Source organism: Oncorhynchus kisutch, linkage group LG19, assembly GCF_002021735.2.
Source record: "Oncorhynchus kisutch isolate 150728-3 linkage group LG19, Okis_V2, whole genome shotgun sequence".
Lineage (NCBI taxonomy): Eukaryota > Metazoa > Chordata > Actinopteri > Salmoniformes > Salmonidae > Oncorhynchus > Oncorhynchus kisutch.
In genome coordinates this window covers 18,477,197-18,500,984 of record NC_034192.2, presented here as the reverse complement: position 1 = coordinate 18,500,984, position 23,788 = coordinate 18,477,197, and the positions used below count along the sequence as shown (strand labels likewise).

The 23,788-nt window shown below is 42.4% G+C and overlaps 1 protein-coding gene across 5 annotated transcripts in view; it reads left to right on the top strand.

Annotated features, from left to right (window-relative positions):
• usp15 (ubiquitin specific peptidase 15) overlaps positions 1-23,788 on the top strand; it is a 37,788-nt gene that overhangs the window by 6,653 nt on the left and 7,347 nt on the right. For 2 of the 5 annotated variants that reach the window (XM_020452162.2, XM_020452167.2), the window contains 9 exons: positions 6,577-6,650; positions 9,542-9,631; positions 17,694-17,835; positions 18,321-18,494; positions 19,168-19,326; positions 20,271-20,495; positions 20,994-21,077; positions 22,812-22,906; positions 23,530-23,718. In XM_020452162.2, the coding sequence (XP_020307751.1) occupies positions 6,577-6,650; positions 9,542-9,631; positions 17,694-17,835; positions 18,321-18,494; positions 19,168-19,326; positions 20,271-20,495; positions 20,994-21,077; positions 22,812-22,906; positions 23,530-23,718 (1,232 nt within the window). The remainder of the gene's footprint in view (positions 1-6,576; positions 6,651-9,541; positions 9,632-17,693; positions 17,836-18,320; positions 18,495-19,167; positions 19,327-20,270; positions 20,496-20,993; positions 21,078-22,811; positions 22,907-23,529; positions 23,719-23,788) is intronic. The other 3 variants (XM_031797645.1, XM_031797647.1, XM_031797646.1) reach the window with 3 other exon arrangements.

Sequence of the window (23,788 nt, the reverse complement as noted above, 5' to 3'; positions counted from 1 at the left end):
TCGTCTTATCAGACGTAGCTTCTCTGTTCTGCCGAATCATGGAAAATTCCACCAGCTTTATATTACCTGTGTCGCCGTTGAGTCACGACTTGGTGAAACATAAGATATTAGTTTTTAATGTCCTGTTGGTAGGATAATCTTAATTCTAGGTCATACATTTTATTTTCCAATGATTGCACATTAGCCAAAAGAACGGATGGCAGTGGGAGTTTACTTGCTCGCCTACGAATTCTCATAAGGCAGCCCGACCTCTGCCCCCTTTTCCTCCGGCTTCACGCAAATTGCGGGGTTTTGGGCTTGTTCCCGGGAAAACAGTATATCCTTCTCGTCAGACACATTAAAGGAGAAAGGTTTTCCAGTTTTTGGGTGAGTAGTCGCTGTTCTGATGTCAAGAAGTTATTTTCGGTCATAAGAGACAGTAGCAGCCACATTATGTACAAAATAAGTTAAACAACGCAAGAAAACTAACAAAATAGCACAGTTGGTTAGAAGTATGTAAAACGTCAGCAATCCTCTTCGGTGACATCTTAACACCGTGTACCAGTGTAATGATAATGCTGTTTAATTAGCTTCTTGATATAACCCACCACCTGAGAGGTGTGACATCTTGGCAAAGGAGAAATGCTTACTAACAGGGATGTAAACAAACTTGTGCACAAAATTTGGGAGAAATACACTTTTTGTATGTATGAAACATTTCTGGGATATTTTATTTCAGCTCATGAAACATGGGACCAACGCTTCACATGATGCGTTATTGTTTTAGTTCAGTGTAGTATCCACTGTAATTATAATAAAGTACCTGAAGTTTACATACACCTTAGCCAAATACATTTAAACTCTGTTTTTCACAATTCCTGACATTTAATCCTAGTAAATATTCCCGTTTTAGGTCAGTTAGGATCACCACTTTTATTTTAAGAATGTGAAATGTCAGAATAATAGTGGAGAGTGATTTATTTCAGCTTTTATTTCTTTCATCACATTCCCAGTGGGTCAGAAGTTTACATACACTCAATTAGTATTTGGTAGCATTGCCTTGAAATTATTTAACTTGGGTCAAATGTTTCAGGTAGCCTTCCACAATCTTCCCACAATAAGTTGGGTGAATTTTGGCCCATTCCTCCTGACAGAGCTGGTGTAACTGAGTTCGGTTTGTTGGCCTCCTTGCTCGCACACGCCTTTTTCAGTTCTGGCCACAGGTTTTCTATAGGATTGAGGTCAGGGCTTTGTGATGGCCACTCCAATACCTTGACTTTGTTGTCCTCAAGCCATTTTGTCACAACTTTGTTGAATGTTTGGGTTCATTGTCCATTTGGAAGACACATTTGCGACCAAGCTTTACCTTGCTGATTGATGTCTTGAGATGTTGCTTCAAAATATCCACATAATTTTCATTTCTCATGAAGCCATCTATTTTGTGAAGTGCACCAGTCCCTCCTGCAGCAAGCACCCCCACAACATCATACTGCCACCCCCGTGCTTCACGGTTGGGATGGTGTTCTTCGGCTTGCAAGCCTCCCCCTTTTTCCTCCAAACATAACGATGGTCGTTATGGCCAAAAGGTTCTATTTTTATTTAATCAAACCTGAGGACATTTCTCCAAAAAGTACAATCTTTGTCCCAATGTGCAGTTGCAAACCGTAGTCTGGGTTTTGTATGGCGGTTTTGGAGCAGTGGCATCTTCCTTGCTGAGCGACCTTTCAGGTTATTTCGATATAGGACTAGTTTTACTGTGGATATAGATACTTTTGTACCTGTTTCCTCCAGCATCTTCACAAGGTCCTTTGCTGTTGTTCTGGGATTGATTGCACTTTTCGCACCAAAGTATGTTTATCTCTAGGAGACAGAACGCGTCTCCTTCCTGAGTGGTATGACGGCTGCGTGGTCCCATGGTGTTTATACTTGCGTACTATTGTTTGTACAGAGGAACGTGGTACCTTCAGGCTTTTGGAAATTGCTCCCAAGGAGGTTTTGGCTGATTTCTCTCTTGATTTTCTCAAGATGTCAAGCAAAGAGGCACTGATTTTGAAGGTAGGCCCTGAAAAACATCCACAGGTATACCTCCAATTGACTCGAATTATGTCAATTAGCCTTTCTGAAGCTTCTTAAGCCATAACATCATTTTCTGGCATTTTCCAAGCTGGTTAAAGGCACAGTCAACTTAGTGTATGTAAACTTCTGACCCACTGGAATTGTGATACAGTGAAATAATCTGTCTGTAAACAATTGTTGGAAAACCTACTTGTCATGCACAAAGTAGTTCTCCTAATCGACTTGCCAAAACTATAGTTTGTTAACAAGAAATTTGTGGAGTGGTTGAAGAACGAGTTTTAATGACTCCAACGTAAGTGTGTGTAAACGTCTGACTTCAACTCTACATATAGCCTACACGTCTTATTATACACATTTTAAGTGTCTGGCTCCAAAGAACAGCGAAGCTGCAAGTGTCCTTTCCCCCCCACCTGGGGGAGTTTACCAGAAGTAGCCTAGGCCTAAACATCCATTTACAAGCAGGGATTAAACTAGACAACTGGGCAATGGGTCACTGGAGGGACATTCCACTCGATGGTAACAGCTGCTCTAGAGGATATACAGGAGTGTGTCCCAAATGGCACCCTGTTCCCTACATAGTGCACTCAGGACTCTAAATTAAAATGTCATTGGTAGTACTAGTGCCTCCAATTTAAAGTTAAGAGTAAAACATAAAATTGATTACCTTGTGTTTTTGACTCTGCCGGATTAAGTGATGACATGCTATTCTATAAAATAATATGACCTGATTAAGCTAATCAGGTAAATGTAATTAACTAGAAAGTCGGGGCACCACGAAATAATGTTTATAGAGCTGTTATCTTCCGAATAAACTCATATAGACCAAGTAATCTTTTACATCAGTAGCAGTCAATATTTAATCGTCACTTTATTTAGTCTCATCTGAAAGTTGTACATCTTTGGTTATCTTCACGAACCCTGGCTAACAAGTTGAATCAGCAATACAAAATTTGACTTAATTTATTTACTAAATACCTAAATGATCATACATTTGATTACAAATTATGTCAAGTAAAACGTCCCTACCGGACGGAACAGATGATTGCTGGTTACACAAAGAAAGGGGGTTGGGTTTTGAATGAAAGAGCAGGAAGACCGAGTAACAACGGGATGCTATTGTAAATACAGAATCTTATGCATTCTAAATAACCACCCATTTGGAAAATGCAATAAATATTTACTCTGAGCTGCGCTTCACTAGGTTGGTTGTAGATGGAAGGCCGGGTTGCCCAGCAGGGATCTCTTGTCCTTTGAAGAATGTCTCTGGTGGTAAACTGAATACGTTGTAGTTTCGTTGTGTGTGTGTGTTAGACTGGATACGTCGTCCGTCCTTTCCTAGCCCACGTTTACAGCAACTGCTGGTAACTCAACGGCTAGGAGGTATCACTTCTGGAGTGAAGTGTTCAAAGTTCATACCAAGTTGCCATACTTTTAAGCTCGTGCTATATTCTGGTTGGTATAGTTGAAATTCATCCTTTAAGCGTGTCGATCGTCACCTTCACATTGAACATGATGCTAATTTCGTTATTATCTGAGCCCTTTTAACATATGACCGTCGTCCTCTGTACAGAAAGCTGAATTTTCGTCAACGGGTTTATATAGTGGTGAAAGAAGGGCGCGTTAAATAGTTTACAACCAAAGTCTGTTCACTTGGACGGGGCCTCTGAGTGAGCAGGGTTTCCCTATGACAAACCGTTCTCTCATTTAAGAAGCTAAAATTACATTTAATCTTTTCACAAATACGTTTAAATTGCACAACAATTCCATGTGAATCTGATAACTAGAACGTGTCGACTTTCCAAGATACAGTTTGTCATCCTGTCATTAGTAGTAATGTCTCAGACAACAACTGATCTGAGATCATGTTCATTAAGTACCAACGCATATTTTCAACTGGTTGGATTACCGAAATATGGTTCCGTTTCCCACCTTTCAATGTTACTAAGACTCTGTTACAAAGGCTTTACAAGAGTCAACTCTATAGAGTAGAGAGAGAGAAAAGGGGAAAGGTATTTATGGGGGTCATAAACCTCCCCCAACAGGCCAACTTCATGACAACCTGAAGCACATGCTATGCTCTAACTAATATTTAACCGTGTAAAGACATTGGTTTTTAAAAACTAGAATGTTAATACAAAAACCTGCCATTGAAATTATAGTCATTTTTGAAATATTAGGTTTGTACATTGTGTAAAAGCTCTACCTATTGACGGGTATAAACTCTTACCCTACGAGGCACGGAGCCTGATGGTTTTCTTTTCTACCTGATAATTAATTGCACCCACCTGGTGACCAGATCTAAATCGGTCCCTAATTAGAGAGGACCAATGAAAAATTGCAAACTGGCGTTGAGTTTGAAGGACCTATTGAGATGAGTTACATCACATTTTAAACGGTCTCTTTAAGAGCCCCACGTTTAAGTGGTGACATGCATGAAATCAGTCATTAATTAATTGCTATGAAGATTTATCTTCTAATGAAGCTATCCTTTTCCCTGGTTTTTCTGTGCACCCAAGTGTTTAGATATACTAGTAAAATAACAAGGTTGTTAGCTAGCTAACGTGACTGAACGAGGTGTAAACAAATGTAAGTGGATTTTGAACGATCCACAACATAGTTTATGAATATTGCCAAAAACAAACTTCATGAAGACAAAGTTGGGGAAAATCTACCAGCCAATACATTTGGCATAGCACCAAAAAACTATCAGCCTTGTTTTCCCCTTTTTTTAATCTTTTTTTTTTTGGTTTTTGTTCTCAAAATCACACTTAATAGAACATCCAATTTGGTTTGTCCACAACATTGCTTAAATCACATCTTTTGAGGTCTGGGAAAGAAAGTAAAACATTTTGGTGTGTAGTTGCCCTTTAATTTCAGTTGTGCATGTCAAGAGACTGGTGTTTGGCGGGTGGTTTTTCTGTATGGCGATAGCAGAGTTTACGAGACAAAAGACCACCCGATGGATACAAATCACATTGATATCATCATTTTGCCAGGTATGCTTTGCAGTTTAATATTTAATTTGGAAAGTTTTATGGGGAAAGCCATTATAAATGACTGTTTCGGCATCGCTAACTGGCAACACAAAGTGGTAGGCCCATGCAGTTATGTCTTGAGAAAGTTGCAAGAAATACATATCACTGATACATTCTTTAGACATGCTCCGGAACTTTGGCGACTACTAAGGCTTTCTTAAACCTCCCACTTTGGGCCGACTGTGTCAATGTGCAGTTCATATATGCATAATCTATGAGCAGAATTGCTGTCTTTGCTCAATTAGCCACAAGGTAAAAAATCCGTCGTTCTGACCCTGAGCAAGGCACTTAACCCACTGTTCCTCGGGCACCAGAGACGTGGATGTCGATTAAGGATTTCCCTTTCCTAGTTTGAAAGCAACTGTTTCTCTGGACTCTGTGCTGTGCCATTTTTATTTTTCCCCACCTACATTTTCCACCATGTGGGCCCTTTGGGGCCTGGTCAAACGTAGTGCACTAAATATGGAATAAGGTTCCATTTTGGACACTACCCAGGCCCCCACTTTGGCTTTTCAGTCTGCCCACGACAAAGCCAACTAAGAGGCAAAGGGATACTTAGGGATATGATTCATCTCCCTTTTTCTCTGTATTATGAGATTGGGAAATTACTACTTTTTACTAGATGCAGTAAACCGATTTGAGAAGTACAAGTAGATTCATTAAACAGATTGTGCAGCAGCTCTGCATTTCCAATCGAGTTTACATAGAAATCGCAAGAAATACATGCAAATATTCTGAAATGCCTCTCAACCTTGTGTTATGTCTGTTTTTACATTGTACTCCGTCTCTATCCCTCTCTACCCTTCCGACTACTTCCCACACATTAGAGATCTTCACGGATCCACCTGTACCCGAATACCTGAGACCGTATCCGGACCCAAGCTAGATAATGTTACGGGTCTAGGTCGGGTCTGATAAGTGTCACGGGTCTCAGGCATGTGTAATTTTAACCGACTTGTCTGAAGGGACTGTACAGATCCAAATGTGAATGCTGCAGTAGGGAGAGCAAGAGACATTTCATAATTTATGCTGCTGCACTTGCGTTTCAAGAGAGTGGAGCTTGTAGCTTGTTGTTGGCCAATCATAAGTCATGAAAGTGGCAATAGACTACAGTCATAGAGCCTCAGTGTGTGACAATAGAACTGATTTAAAAATATAAATATATTAATTTTTTTATTTTCGTTCTTGACATAAAATCATTATTTCTATGATTCCAACAGTTCACAAAAAAAAACATTCTCCCAGGTCTTTGATCTTTATCGGAAGTAAAATGGCAATATTTGGTAAAATAGCTTTGTTTGTTTTGCCCATATCGTGTAGCCCTACTGTAAGTAGATGCAATTGTAAAACAGATTTTTAAATACTACCAGACGAGTGTTGTCATAGTACTACATTTATGGTATTGTAGGCCAATCTGGCGAAGAAAGTTTAACATGTATGTATTATGTTTCCATATATTTATATGTGTATTATGTTTCTATTTCTGATATCCATGCAGGTCCTGGTAATAGAGCAGAAGAATGAGGATGGATCGTGGCCTAGAGGTTCCTCTGCACCTAAGTGAGTGTGTCTGTCAGGAATTACTCTCACTTGGCCTGGGGATTGAAAGACATTGGTTCCTCTGAGGCTGAGTTTTCTCTATGCTAGTTTATTCTGCGAAGTTTGTTTTATTCATTCAATGTATACATTTATGTTCAACCCAGCAGACCCTTATGATTATTTTTGCTGCTATTTTCCTATAGTCTTTAGTCTTTGAATTTCAACTCCCTATCATATATTTGCTTCTATCCTATTTGCTTGGCTTTAGTTGCTGACATATCTCTTATTGTTTAACTCTGGGGTTTTCAAACTTTTCTTGCCCAGGGACCCCGCCCAGGCAAACTGGCGACATAGGGACCCCCATAATACGTTATGTCTTGTCTCAGGTGAATGATAATGGCAGGTAGACTTTTTAAAATTAATAGATTTGGTAAACAGTTTATTTTGACCTCCCCACAGTTCATTGGAAGGTTTAGCTCTAACAGTCTATTACCTAGAAATGCGTCTTGGCGGCATAGAGAAAGTGTTGCTGTTTCAAAGCAATTCTACACATTTTTCTATTGACCTGAGAGATTTGAGCAGTTCTTCATCAAATTTCCAGGAATTCTACACTGCTCAAAAAAATAAAGGGAACACTTAAACAACACAATGTAACTCCAAGTCAATCACACTTCTGTGAAATCAAACTGTCCACTTAAGAAGCAACACTGACAATACATTTCACATGCTGTTGTGCAAATGGAATAGACAACAGGTGGAAATTATAGGCAATTAGCAAGACACCCCCAATAAAGGAGTGGTTCTGCAGGTGGAGACCACAGACCACTTCTCAGTTCCTATGCTTCCTGGCTGATGTTTTTGTCACTTTTGAATGCTGGCGGTGCTTTCACTCTAGCGGTAGCATGAGACGGAGTCTACAACCCACACAAATGGCTCAGGTAGTGCAGCTCATCCAGGATGGCACATCAATGTGAGCTGTGGCAAGAAGGTTTGCTGTGTCTGTCAGCGTAGTGTCCAGAGCATGGAGGCGCTACCAGGAGACAGGCCAGTACATCAGGAGATGTGGAGGAGGCCGTAGGAGGGCAACAACCCAGCAGCAGGACCGCTACCTCCGCCTTTGTGCAAGGAGGAGCACTGCCAGAGCTCTGCAAAATGACCTTCAGCAGGCCACAAATGGGCATGTGTCTGCTCAAACGGTCAGAAACAGACTCCATGAGGGTGGTATGAGGGCCTGACGTCCACAGGTAGGGGTTGTGCTTACAGCCCAACACCGTGCAGGATGTTTGGCATTTGCCAGAGAACACCAAGATTGGCAAATTCGCCACTGGCGCCCTGTGCTCTTCACAGATGAAAGCAGGTTCACTCTGAGCACATTTGACAGTCTGGAGACGTTGTGGAGAACGTTCTGCTGTCTGCAACATCCTCCAGCATGACCGGTTTGGCAGTGGGTCAATCATGGTGTGGGGTGGCATTTCTTTGGGGGGCCGCACAGCCCTCCATGTGCTCGCCAGAGGTAGCCTGACTGCCATTAGGTACCGAGATGAGATCCTCAGACCCCTTGTGAGACCATATGCTGGTGCGGTTGGCCCTGGGTTCCTCCTAATGCAAGACAATGCTAGACCTCATGTGGCTGGAGTGTGTCAGCAGTTCCTGCAAGAGGAAGGCATTGATGCTATGGACTGGCCCGCCCGTTCCCCAGACCTGAATCCAATTGAGCACATCTGGGACATCATGTCTCACTTCATCCACCAACGCCACTTTGCACCACAGACTGTCCAGGAGTTGGCGGATGCTTTAGTCCAGGTCTGGGAGGAGATCCCTCAGGAGACCATCCGCCACCTCATCAGGAGCATGCCCAGGCATTGTTTGGAGGTCATACAGGCACGTGGAGGCCACACACACTACTGAGACTCATTTTGACTTGTTTTAAGGACATTACATCAAAGTTGGATCAGCCTGTAGTGTGGTTTTCCACTTTAATTTTGAGTGTGACTCCATATCCAGACCTCCATGGGTTGATAAATTTGATTTCCATTGATAATTCATGTGTGATTTTGTTGTCAGCACAATCAACTATGTAAAGAAAAAAGTATTTAATAAGAATATTTCATTCATTCAGATCTAGGATGTGTTATTTAAGGTATTCCCTTTATTTTTTTGAGCAGTGTACATAGTTTGGCATGGAGCTGAGAGACAATTTAGCTTTTTTATAGCATATTTCTTGCAGTTTTATGCATTTTCCAATGGCTAATGCATTGTTCTTCTGCCCAAACATAACAAAATCAATGGGCATGTGCATTGAATGCCCGGTTTTTGGAGTTTTCGATCTCCCTGACTCTAGCTTTCTTTGTTAGTTCTCAAAGTTGGTATTATTAAATCATAGTTCAATATCTTTTATGCATGATTTTTATCTGGGTTTGGTCATTTAAGTTGACAATTTTTTCCATCCCTAAAATTACCGCTTGGATGGCCCGCCTAAGAATTTCCTATATAGAGCAAACTCTGATCATCTCCAATTACTATAATTTCCTCAATTTTAAAGGGATTGTTGGAGATTTTGGCAATGAAGCCCTTTATCTACTTCCCCAGAAATAGAGGAACATTTAGCATGCTAACTGTTCCTGCAGACTTCCAGTCATTGGGCTAATGCTAGTTAGCATTAGCTCGTGAAACTACCTTTAACTAACTTTATACTGGACGCAGAGACGCATTGTATCCACAATGATATTCTGTTGCAGCTTGTGATATTGATAGAAATGGCAGACGCCCTGCAGTACCTGGACCCGAGTTTGAAAACCCCTGGTTTAACCTATTTCCATACTTTTTGAATGAACCCTCCATCTCTCAAAATCCTCTTCTTTGAGAGCCTTTATCCTTTCTCTCTAACTCATGATTTTCTTTATCTTTTGAAGGTCATCTGGTACTTCCAATCTTTCTGCTTTGCCAAAGATCTCCCCTTCATCTCTCACAAACAATCATAACAGCAGCTTCAACAGCAGGAAGTAAGGACTATTGAGCATAGAGAGGGTTGTCTAATTGACTGACTGGGCTGGGGCACATAGAGCCATAGAGAGAGACTACGGAATTCAGCAAACTCTGAAGATGTCGAGTTTTGAACATCAGCGATCTTGGTGCCAAAGGTTCTATCTAGGCAAAGAGTACAAATTAGAATGTTATTGATTTAATTGAATGTTTGGTGCCAATATGAAGGATAGTTTGTGGACTCTATGGCTCTGGGTTAAGGCTTGAGGTGGTTATGTGGGGATTTGCAGTTGCCTGCATGGTTTATGGTTTTTATCTGTTTTCACAGCAGTGTATTCTATCATGGGTCTAAAGAGCTTCTGCGTAGTAAACTGTATTTGAATGTCATCTCAGATTAAGTATTGATGGAATTATGGCTTAATTGACATTTCAATCTTAAATAATTTGATTGAAGAAGAGTAATATTGTGTGGGTGCTTCGAGTGAGAATCAATAGCTCGTGTGAGCCTCATGCAACCCAGAAACTCTGAGACCTTGGTTGGACACCACTGCTGTGGGTGTGGATTGTGTTGTCACTGTCCAGTAGTTGAACAATAGCCTAATAGTAGAGGAATGTTTTATTTTCCACTGTAGTTGTGAACCATTCCATGCTGGAATGGGTGTAATATCAGTGTCACTCAACACTGTAGGTTATTCTCACTGAAGGCTTGTGTGTGGAAATAGGCTATGTGCAATTTTATTTTACCCGGCATCTGAGAAATACAGGCACACTACTGAGGTATGTATGTAGCACACTTACGGTTCGAGCATGTCACGGTTTTCACCATTGCACACTAATGGTAGATGTATTTCCATATTGTGTTCTTGTTTCTGTGGACTCCATGGTGGCGATGTGGGAATAGGATCTCCCTGCAGATCTCCTTCCTGTCAACCCACTCCTCACTGTACAGCACCAGCTTGATCCGCTCTGGGATTGAATAATGGATAGGGTGCTATTTTAATCTGGGATGTTTCAAACCAGGATTAAGTATGCTAGGATGCGTGTTTTGTCTTTGACTGTTTGATTGTGGATAGGGTGGGACAAGATGCATATGTTCTGAGCCACTGTCCCTAGACTCCCTGTGTACAGTGAGTCCTTTTGTTCGCATTTTCTATGCATTCCCTCTTCTTCCTCTCTCTCTGAGCTTATTGTGCTGCATGTTCTGCAGTCCCTGTGTGACCTTCAGAATGCATTTCATCTGCACTCTCCCCCTTTCCACCTCCGCTCTCTCTCGCTCTGTGTGTGTTGCGACACAGATGCCTACTTAATTATTCTCCTCACATCCTCCTCCAGCTATGCTCTCTACTCAGGCTACAGTAGATTCTTAAGGAGACCCAGTTATATGAATACCTAATTGCATATCAAAGAAGCTAGCTAGCTACTAGAGAAAGTACCTGTATTTGGCCACAATGCATTCTTCAGCCTCAGCAGGAATTCTCTGCTGTCAGGCCCCCTCTGTCACCCCCCCTGCTATTTACCCTCCCTTTTCTTGAGCCCTCTCATCCCTCTATCTTGATAGGAACATCCCCTTTCTTTCCTTTACCCATCTGTCTCTCTCCTGTACCCCTTCCTCTCTTTCACCCTACATCTCTCCTTCTCCTGTACCACTCTGTACTCCACCTCTATCTTGTCTCCCCTCTCCCTTTACCACTCTTGCCCCTCCCTCGCTCTCTCTCTCCATCCGTGTACCTCTACTTCCTGAAGCGGATTCTTGACCATCGTCGTAGCTTAGCTAGCTGCTGCTATAAATAGGCTATCCTTTGGTAGCAGCAAGGCAGAGCACACGTCAGGGCAGGGGCATGCTAGAGGGCAGGGCAGGGATTGACACTGTCACATAGCAGGGCTCGGAGAGCGAGTGAGAAGAGGCACTGCAAAACTTGAACACTGACGGAGGAGGAGGGAGCTTTTTTTTCGTTAGCTGTGTTTGACTGTGTTGTGCTCGGGACGGGCCTCACTTTACTGTGCCTCTGCTGTGTGTCTGAACTGAACTGGGATTTAGCTCTGGGACCAATGCCTGGGCAAGGAGTGAGCTAAGCTACAACTGGACTTTGGGATCGGATTAGGACTGGATCGAACTAAGCCCCGGACTAGGGCCGCGTTATGGAGATGGAGGCCGGTGAGGCCGGTGTCGGATGGTTAAAGCGTTTGAGATGAGATGCTCCTGTGCTGCTGGTGGTGCCTGAGGACAGAGCTGAGGACAGAGCTGAGGACAGAGCTGAGGACAGAGCTGAGGACAGAGCTGAGGACAGAGCTGAGGACAGAGCTGAGGACAGAGCTGAGGACAGAGCTGAGGACAGAGCTGAGGACAGAGCTGAGGACGAACGCCTTGACAGATTTAGACAGGAGCAGGGTGGTGGTGGAGAGAGTGCTGAGCTGTGAACAGGCTGCAAATGCTAACACTTCTACTGCTGGGGCCGGTGGTGGTATTACTGGTGGTGCTGCTACACCACCCCTTGATCAATGGGACGCAGCGTCGCCCCACTCCCAGAGGTCTGACTGTTATTGCTGTTGCAAGGCCTTTTGCTGTACCTCATGGCTTTAGGGTTGAGGCTATATGCAAAGTGTGTTGTCTTTAAGATGTGCTGACTGTGTCATCAGGTTTAGAGTAATTATTGGGCGCTAGGGTTGGGCGACAACCTTTGTCCTATCGTGATTATCCATAAAACATTGATATATGAATCTATCGCCCGCATTAGCCACACCCCCAAAAAGTAAAATAACAAATAAATAAGCCTTTTAAACATCCGCTAAAACAAAAGTTGGGCTGTGGCACAAAATCGAATGAAACTATGGATTTTGACGAAAGATGTTGAAAGCCTGGGCAGAGGCAAAGTTCAGGCAATGGCAAATCTTTGGGGAGCAGTGACTGATGAACGAGCTCTCTTACCGTAGTGAGCTAGGTTACAGGCCAAATCAAACTACTTCCTAAGCGCTTATGGCAGACTGTTAGTGAACACGCTAAATTCCGGAAAACAGTTAATTCACTGAAGCCAGGTAATTCTGCTACTTCCCTGCCTAGACTTTTTCAGTAATAATGTAGGAAACTGCTAAGATTTGATGCTTTTAATCAGCATTTTATCTCTGCTGGTTTCCTATTTAAAGAAATGGACATCATACTGGTTTTGGCCAGTCAGTTGACTGTTTGTCCCCACATACAGCTTCCAGTTGCCTCGATGGATAATCAGTCAACCTCACGTGACTTGGGAAATGGTAGTCTCGGTTTTTCTTTTTGGCAACTCAGAGAAACAGCAGTTATTGCCCATTTATTAGCTATTGACACTAAGAAGTCATTAGAGGCTGACATTTTGGACCTGTCTTTGCTTAAGCATGCAGCGCCTCTCATTGCTGGCACAGTAACACACACTTTTTAAAATGTAACTTTAGTATCAGGAAATATTACAAGTGTGGAAAGCAGCTTTGGTGCTATCACTCCGTAAGGGTGGGGATAGTAGTGATCTCTATAATTATCATCCCATTTCCAGGCTCCCCTGTCTTGCGAAAAAAAACTAGAATCATTGGACCACAAACAGCTACATTATTTTCTATCTGTAAATGGTGTACTTAATGTTAATCAATACGGATTCAGAACTAAACATAGCACCACTACGGCTACCATGCTTGTTGTAAATTATATTGCAAATGCCTTAAAGTTTTGTGCTGCCATGTCTGTTGAATAAGCTGTCCTCGATAGCGTTGGGAACTGATGCTTGCCAATGGTTTCATAATTATCTCAATGACAAGGTATATGGGATCAAATCTGAGTTCCTTGACTTGCATAAATATTTTTTTTACAGTCTACTGTATATAAATAAAAAATAAAAAATATATTAGTAATTATTTAGATGCAGATAGTGTTGATCAGCTTTAATATTGCAGACTGACCTCTATCAATGTAATTGTTTGCCTAATTCCCAATCCCCCATATTTGATTTAAATATATTTTCCTTATGGTTCCCTAACCCTACCACTCCTCCCCTAATTGGAGTAAACTAATGGACAATACTTAGACTTCTGCTTCCAATACATACAGTTAATTGATTGATTTTCACCACATTTTGTTATTGTAAAATGTATTTAAAAATATTTCTTAATCGCTAATCTTCACACAATACCCCATAATGACAAAGTGAAAACAGGTTTTTAGAAATGTTGGCAAATGTATAAAAAATAAAGATACCTTATGTAAATAAGTACTCAGACGCTTTGCTAAGAGACTTAATTGAGCTGAGGTGCATCCTGTTTCCATTGATCGTCTTTGAGATGTTTTTACAACTTGATTAGAGTCCAACCCTGGTAAATTCAATTGATTGGACATGATTTGGAAAGGCACACACCTGTGTATATAAGGTCCCACAGTTGACCGTGCAGGTCAGGGCAAAAACCAAGCCCTGAGGTCGAAGGAATTGTCCGCAGAGCTCAGGGACAGGATTGTGTCGATTTACAGATCTGGGGAAGGGTACCAAAACACACAGTGGCTTCCATCATTCTTAAATGGAAGAGGTTTGGAACCACCAGAACTCTTCCTAGAGCTGGCTGCCCGGCCAAATTGAGCAACCGGGATCGAGGGAAAGATCCAGGCTGTATCACAACCGTCTGTGATTGCCATAGGGCGGCTCACAATTGGCCCAGCGTCTTCCGGTTTGGCCGGTGTAGGCTGTAACTTACAATTACGGCCTACACCGGCCAAACCTGTAAGTAAGAATTTGTTCAGCTGACTTGTCTAATTAAAGGTTAAATTTATAAAAGTAACAGAGCAAAGTACAGAGATCCTGTACAGCTAAGACAACGCAGGAGTGGCTTTGGGACAAGTTTCTGAATGTCCTTGAGTGGCCCAGCCAGAACCTGGACTTGAAACAAAATAAGCGCTTGAGAGGATCTACAGAGAGGATCTGCAGAGAAGAATGGGAGAAACTCCCCAAAAACAGGTGTGCCAAGCTTGTAGCGTCATACCCAGGAAGACTTGAGGCTGTAATTGCTGCCAAAGGTGCTACAATAAAGTACTTAGTAAAGGGTCTGAATACTTATGTAAATGTGATATTTCAGTTTTTTCCTGTTTTGATACATTCGCAATTTTTTTTGTTTGGTGTGGACTTTGTCATTATGAGGTGTTGTGTTTAAATTGATGATGGGGGGGGGGGGGCGACTATTTTAATCCCATTTTAGAATAAGGCTGTAACAATGTGGAAAAAGTCAAGGCCTGAATACTTACCAAATGCAGTGAATAATTTTTACGACCACTATACATTTTACTTCAGTTATCCCTCTTTTCCTTATATTCCCACCCTTCAGCTACCCTCGACCTTTTAATCTATCTCTTACCCATCCAGTTTTGAATTCTCCCTGCCATATATTTTTCAACTGTGCTGCTACCACCTGGGTACTCTACCATGCACCTTAGAGGTTGCTGTTCTATGTGCTGTACATAGTCGTGGAACACTGGTCACTTAATAATGTTTACATACTGTTTTACCCACTTCATATGTACACTACATGACCAAAGGTTTGTGGACACCTTGTGGAACGTCTCATTGCAAAATCATGGGCATTAAAATGGGGTTGGTTCCCCCTTTGCTGCTATATCAGTCTCCACTCTTCTGGGAATACTTTCCACTAGATGTTGGAACATTGCTGTAGGGACTTGCTTCCATTCAGCCACCAGCATTACTGAGGTCGGGCACTGTTTGGTGATTATGATGAAGGTGCTACATTGAAAGTCACTGAGCTCTTCAGTAAGGCCATTCTACTGCCAGTGTTTGTCTATGGAGATTGCATGGCGGTGTGCTCAATTGTATACACCTGTCAGCAACGGGTGTGGCTGAAATAGCCATTTGAAGGGTTGTCCACATACTTTTGTGTTTATAGTATGTATGTACTTTATTCTAGTTGATCTCTATACTCTAACTATTGCTGTACATGTACTATTCAGATATACTACATTTTCTATCCTTAAAATGTCAAAACATCCCATGTATGTATGAGCACACAGCCATGCAATCTCCATAGATAAACACTGGCAGTAGAATTGCCATACTCAAGAGCTCCTTGACTTGCAATGTGGCACTGTCATGGATGCAACCTTTCCAAGAAGTCAGTTTGTCTAATGTATACCCTGCAAGAGCTGCCCCGGTCAACTGTAAGTGCTGATATTGTGAGTGGTGTAAAGCTCTCCGCCATTGGAATCTGGAGCAGTGGATACACATTCTCTGGAGTGATGAATCACGCTAAACTATCTGGCAGTCCGGCGGACGAATCTGGGTTTGGCGATTAGCATTGTCTTTATGCATCTTTTTGCACTATACATTGGGCAGGCCTGCATAGTGCAAACTGTAAAGTTTGGTGGAGGAGGAATAATTGTCTGGGGCTGTTTTTCATGGTTCAAGCTAGGTCCCTTAGTTCCAATTAAGGGAGAACTTATTGCTACAGCATACAATGATGTACTAGATGATGTGCTTCCAACTTTGTGGCAACAGTTTGGGGAAGGCCCTTTTCTGTCAGCATGACAATGCTTGAGATCGGTGTGGAAGAACTTGACTGGCCTGCACAGAGCCCTGTCCTCAATCCCACCGAACACCTTTGGGATTAATTGGAACGCCTACTTCGAGCAGGCCTAATTGCCAGACATTACTGCCCAACCTCACTAATGCTCTGTGGGCTGAATGGAAGCAAGTCCCTGCAGCAATGTTTCAACATCTAGTGGTAAGCCTTCCCAGAAGAGTGGAGGCTGTTATAGCAGCAAAGGGGGGACCAACTCCAGATTAATGCCTAAGATTTTGGAATTAGATTTATGATGAGTAGGTGTCCCCCCACACACACCACAAGACTAACAGTATCTCACACACTGAACAAAAAATGTAAACATGTAAAGTGTTTGTCCCATGTTTCGTGAGCTGAAATAATGTCCCCAAAATCTTTCATACGTACATAAATCTTATTTTAAAATTGTGCACAAATTGTCTACATCCGTGTTTGAGCATTTCTCCTTTGACAAGATAATCCATCCACCTGACAGGTGTGGTGTATCAAGAAGCTAATTAAACTGCGTGATCACTACACAGGTGCACCTTGTGCTGGGGACATTAAAAGGCCACTTTAAAATATGCAGTTGTCTCAACACAATGCCACATGTCTAAAGTTTTGAAGGAGTGTGCGTTTGGCATGCTAACGGCAGGAATGTCCACCAGAACTGTTCCCAGAGAATTTAGTGTTCATTTCTATACCATAAGCCACCTCCAATGTCGTTTTAGAGAATTTGGCATAACATCCAACCGGCCTCACAACAGCAGACCATGTGTAACGACGCCAGACCAGGACCTCCACATCCAGCTTCTTCACCTGCAGGATCGTCTGAGGAGGGGTGGGGGATTTCTTGGGTGTATTTCTGTCTGTAATAAAGACCTTTTTGTGGGGAAGAACTCATTCTTATTGGCTGGGCCTGGCTCCCCAGTTGACAGCCCTGCCCAGTCGTGAAATCCATAGATTACGGCTTAATTTATGTTGCATGTTTTTTTTTTGTTATAGTTTTTTTTTCATCTATCACATCACAAAGTTGTCACCATCTGTTGGCTGTCAATAATTGTCAATAGACAATGCTATCATAATATCACCTGACCCTATTGGGAGCTGTGCTATATACTGTAGGTGTTTTCATTTTTTTATGTTTGTTTCAGCTTTTTGTTTTTATTGTACAATTGTGTTCTCTTACTTTGTACCTTTCTCCCAACATTGAATGAGAATTTAGAAAGACCTTATGGGAAGAAATTGTGTTTGGAGGGGTTTGAATTGAAATGTTTAAGGTTTGTGTGTGGGCACTAGCCTTTGTATTTATTAAGGATCCCCATTACTCTTTCTGGGGTCCAAAAAAGATTAAGGCAATTACTTAACAAAAATAAATTGAACGGTACGTCATTCAAACAGCACATTATTACGCCACTACTTTATGCCTGCATTTGTTTGGTAACATCCAGTAATTTTATCCAGCCATATGAAATAGGATAAGTCCATGTTCTCTATTTATTCCTGACTGATGTTATGTAACCTCTTCAGTGTGAAAAACTCCAGCTACAGCCTTCCGTCCTACCACCCTTATAACAGCTATGAGTGCTCCGAGGGCAGGCAGAGTGAGCGGGCTGGCCTGTGTGGTCTTTCCAACCTGGGAAACACCTGCTTCATGAACTCTGCACTGCAGGTACCATACCCTAACCCCTCAACTTGCCCAATAATGTTTGTACCATGTTTTGTGCTGCTATCATGTTGTGTTGTCATGTGTTGCTGCCATGCTATGTTGTTGTCTTATGTAGTGTTGTGGTGTCTCTCTTGTCATGATCTGTATTTGGTCCCTTTTATTGCAGCCCCTGCCCCTGCAGGAGGTCTTTTACCTTTTGGTTGGCCAACATTGTAAATAAGAATGAGTTTTTTTACTGACTTGACTGGTTAAATAAAAATATACATAAAACTGTTAACTCTGAACTCTGGTGTGTATGCATTGGTTTTAATTGTATCATGGCAGGAACAGCTGCGGGTATTGATTGACCTTTGGCATTGAAATATACTGGTGGTTTAGGTGATTCCTTTGACTGTTGGATTTTCTCATTATTCCCTGTCTCTTGCATATGTTACTGCTTCTTTTCCCACCTTTTAATTGTCTTTTATATATTTAATATTTTTCTGCAGTGTTTAAGTAATGTACCTCCTCTCACCGAGTATTTCCTGAAAGACAAGTACAATGATGAGTTGAACGAGGACAACCCTCTGGGAATGAAAGGGGAGATCGCCAAGGCCTACGCTGAGATCACCAAGCAGTCGTGGTCTGGGAAGTACAGCTACGTCACACCACGGCCTTTCAAGGTAATTTTCGGCACCAGGGTTGGTGTCGAGTCCATTTCCATTCCAGGCATTTCAGAAGGTACACTGAAATTCCAATTATCTTCAATGTTTTTTAATTGGAATTTGGTTTCCATTCTGAATTGACTGGAATTTAAATGGAATTGACTCCAACCCTGTACTGTACCCATACCAACTTCTGAAAGTTGTTCCCTCACTTCTGCCTTGATTCTGGATTGAAATGCAGCTATGATGTGCCCAATCCCAAATTAACCCTTAGACCCACAAGCCACAACAACCGAGTCTCTTGAGCAGTGATGTAGTGGTAGAAAGAATGGGTGAGTAAATACTGATTTCTGTTCGTGGTGAATAAAGTAACGCTCCCTATAGTTTCAATCTGGTTTTCCTCAATCTGGTTTTCCGCAATGGGTGGGTAAACATTCACGCAAAACGTGCGTTTACCATCGATTACACCACTGCTCTAGAGTAGATCAGAAAGGATCTCACACGTAAGAAATATGGCAATATTCCTACTTTGCTAACTGACAGGCTACAGGTTGGTGGAATCTGTGCTATTTTGCTTGCTTCCACCAATTCAATCTACACAAGTTCCCTAGGGGTGAGGTGTCAATTTGGAATTTCCTATAGATCTGTTGCTGAACCTGTTGTGTGTGTCTATGTTCTCACCTCCCTCCAGACCCAGGTGGGTCGCTTCGCCCCCCAGTTTTCAGGCTACCAGCAGCAGGACTCTCACGAGCTGCTGGCCTTCCTGTTGGATGGTCTACACGAGGACCTGAACCGCATCAGGAAGAAACCCTACATCCTGCTCAAAGATGCTGAGGGCAGGCCTGACAAGGTCTGTTATTGCTAGCTTGCTGTCACTCTTTATTTTATTAGTTTAGTTTCATTCGCTTTACAATTTGTCAGGGACCATGCACAACAAATACATTGCACCATAACTACAGTACACAGCTGGGCAAATTGTTCTCTGTGGTCCCAGGTAGTCTTGCTCTCTCTGGCACTCATTCAGTTGTTGTTGTGCGTTGATTGTTTAAATGGAAATCTTTATCTTTAAAGCCACAATCTTGAGTTTGGTGTTTCAGCCCAATGAGGCATTTATATTCAAGAATCAATGGGTATATCATTAATTTTAATGAACAATTGAATGGCAGGAAATATGCAAGATCTTGCGCCAACTCTATAACCTCATTATCGACTTTGTAGCCAATGTGTTTCTGAAGGAGAACCAGTCGCAGTGGGAACAAACAGTGTTCACACCTCCAGTCACTCCACTGTGTCATTTTAGTCTGTTGAAATGTTGTCTCATAGCCTTGAGACATGGCTGTAACAACCATTATTATAGTTTATAGTCTGTCTCGGCTATGTTTCTGATGGCATTGCTTTTCTTCCCTTCTGTAAGACTGTAGGCATGTATCTAGAGTAAAACAATTAATAAAAACAGTGTACCACTCCATAGTGTTCTCTTGGCTTATGTCAAAATGGTATCTCAGCCATATCCCTCCCCTCTGTGTGACGACTGTAGGTGTTTGCCAAGGAGTTTTGGGAATAGTTGTACCACCACACACTCCATGTGTCCCTTCACCCCATATCTAAATAGTTTGAGTCTTTCCATTCCCCTCTGTGTAACTGTATGTCGTGGCTGAGGAGAAAAGAAAAACCAGTAGTGGGAATTAAACGATATCATAGTACTATACCTCCTCCAGACACTCCATTGTTGCTATTTCACCCTTTGTCAAAAATGGTTCCTCACTATCTTCCCTCCCCTCTGTGTGTCTGTAGGTGGTGGCCGAGGAGGCGTGGGAAAACCACATCAAGAGGAACGACTCCATCATCGTGGACATCTTCCATGGCCTCTTCAAGTCCACCCTGGTGTGCCCCGTCTGCGCCAAGGTCTCCGTCACCTTTGACCCTTTCTGCTACCTGACGCTGCCGCTGCCCATGAAAAAGGAGCGCACTCTGGAGGTCTACCTGGTCAGGCTGGACCCCCTGGCCAGACCCACACAGGTAACTATAGTATCTGGGTTGTATTCATTAGTGCACACTGTTGCAAAAGCTTTTACAACTGAAAACAAAAACAAATGTTTCTTATTGGATTGCACCTCCCCGTTTTGGCCTGTTTGCTTCTGTTTTGTACCTAGTGAAAATGACTAATGTCAGTCTGGATCCCTGACCAAACCCACACAGGTACAGAGCTGTTACCGCCTACCTAGAAATTAGTCATCCTTCACATATTGTGGTCACCCACAATATTCTCTGCTTTTTAATGGATATCCTCTGAAGTGGATTTGAGTATTTGTAATCAGCTTATGCTCTGAATAGGGACAGATGGAATCTGGAGGGAGGTCCTTTTTATCAATACATTTTGAAGGCTTGGTGTATATTTAATGAATCTGCAGCTATTCATTCTTCATGGGGTTTGGGAAATTCTGCTCCTGCGGATTAAGTTATGAGTTAATCTTAGGACCCCGGCTTAATGGCCATTTGTCTTTCTCTGTGTTTCAGTATAAACTGACTGTGCCCAAGGTGGGCTACATATCAGACCTCTGTACTTCGCTCTCCACTCTATCTGGTGTCCCTGCTGAGAAGGTAAGATACACACACACACACACACACACACACACACAAACATCTGTCCTGCCTGCTCTTAAATAAATCAGTTCTCCCTCATAAAATTGTTTTTTAACCTCAAGGGGTTTTATACCTGGTTAAATAGAGGCTAAATTAAAATGTACGCTCTGGAATGGTGTACAGTGCATTCGGAAAGTATTCAGACCCCTTCACTTTTTCCAGATTTAGTTACATTACAGCCTTATTCTAAAATTGAACAAATTATTTGTTTCCTCATCAATCTACACACAATACTCCATAATGACAGTGAACACAGTTTTTGGGAAAATTCAGCAAATTTATTACAAATAAAAAACAGATACCTTATTTGAATAAGAATTCAGACCCTTTGCTATGAGACTCAAAATTGAACGGATTCAATTTATCATCCTTATGATGTTTCTACAACTTGATTGGAGTCCACCTGTGGTAAATGCAATTGATTGGACATGATTTGGAAAGGCCCCACAGTTGACAGTGCATGTCAGAGCAAAAACCAAGCCATGAGGTCGAAGGAATTGTCCGTACAGGATTGTGTTGGCACAGATCTGGGGGATGGTACCAAAACATTTCTGCAGCATTGAAGGTCCCCAAGAACACAGTGGCCTCCATCATTCTTAAATGGAAGAAGTTTGGGACCACCAAGACTCTTCCTAGAGCTGGCCGCCTGGCCAAACTGAGCAATCGGGAGAGAAGGGCCTTGGAAGTGACCAAAAACCTGATGGTCACTCTGGCAGAGCTCCAGAGTTCCTCTGTGGAGATGGGAGAACCTTCCAGAAGGACAACCATCTCTGCAGCACGCTGACAATCAGGCCTTTATGGTAGAATGAACAGACGGGAGCCAATCCTCAGTAAAAGGTACATGACAGCCCGTCTGGATTTTGCCAAAAGGCGCCTAAAGGACTTTCAGACCATGACAAACAAGATTCTCTGGTCTGATGAAACCAAGATTGAACTATTTGGCCTGTATGCCAAGCGTCATGTCTGGAGGAAACCTGGCACCATCCCTATGGTGAAGCATGGTGGTGGCAGCATCATGCTGTGGGGATGTTTTTCAGCTGCAGGGACTGGGAGACTAGTCAGGAGCGAGGCTAAGATGAATGGAGCAATGTACAGAGAGATCCTTGATGAAAACCTGCTCCAGAGCACTCAGGATCTCAGACTGGGGCAAACAGGACAACAACCTAAGCACATAGCCAAGACAACACAGGAGTGGCTTTGGGACAAGTCTCAATGTCCTTGAGTGGCCCAGCGAGACCCCAGACTTGAACCCGATCAAACATCTCTGGAGAGACCTGAAAATAGCTGTGCACCGACACTCCCCATCCAACCTGACAGAGCTTGAGAGGATCTGCAGAGAAGAATTGGAGAAACTCCCCAAAAACAAGTGTGCCAAGCTTGTAGCATCATACCCAAAGAACACTCGAGGCTGTAATCGCTGCCAAAGGTGCTTCAACAAAGTACTGAGTAAAGGGTCTGAAAACGTATGTAATATTTAAATGTTTTATTTATACATTTGCAAAAAATCTAAGTCTGTTTTTGCTTTGTCATTATTGGGTATTGTGTGTAGATTGATGAGCAAAAAAATGCTATTTAATCAATTTTAGAATAAGGCTGTAAAGTAACAAAATGTGGAAAAAGTCAAGGGATCTGAATACTTTCCCGAATGCACTATGTGTACTTAAGATGTTTTTATTTTATTTCCAAATTCAGATGATTGTAACAGATATCTACAACCACCGGTTCCATCGTATCTTTGCCACCAATGAGAACCTCAGCAGCATCATGGAGAGGGATGACATTTATGTGTGAGTGTCAGATACAGACTTTTCTGATGAAGGCAGTTGGATGAAGCACTGTCTACTCTCCCTCAAGTGTTAGATCTGAGAAACCTGGGTCATATTCATTAGGCACCAAACAGAAGGGCATGGACTGAAACCAGAAGGGACTACCTGAACCTGTCCAATAGGAAACACTGTTTTCCCTTGCAAAACGTTCTGCTTACGGTATGCCCGAATTAATACGACCCTTAACTTACCAAAGATGCAAACATCTGCAACACATTCACCCTACCCTATAGTTCTGTAGTTTTGAGGTGGCAGTGCATTTGATCTTAGTAACTAACTTAACGTAGCATGCATCTGAGCGGGGTTTCTTACCTTCTTGTCCAGACGAGAAAGAAAAAAATCTGCACAGGTTCTCTTGTGCACCGTTCAACCAATCCAGTAAATATGGAGGAGGAGTTAAGATGGAGTGTCGCCTTGTTAACATGCAAAAACGGTAGTCACGTCACAGGCTCTTTCCATTTCCCCTGAAAACCGGATGCATCTGGTTGTCTCCAAGCCCGCAGAGGGTGGTTCTTAACTGACTTGCCATAGTAAATAAAAATATTAAATTAATGGGGGGAAAAATAACTCTCCTTGTTGTACAGCTTTGAGGTGGCAGTGAACCGGCTGGAGGACACAGACCATGTGGTGATCCCAGTCCACCTTAGAGAAAAGTACAAGCAGTCAGGGTACAACCACACCTCCACTCCTCTGTTTGGCCAGCCCTTCCTCATCACTGTCCCCAGAACACTCAGCGAGGACAAGCTCTACAACATGCTGCTGCTACACCTCTGGTGGGTCACACGCGCACACACGTGTTCTACAACAGTATTCAGACCTTTACTCAGTACTTTGTTGAAACAC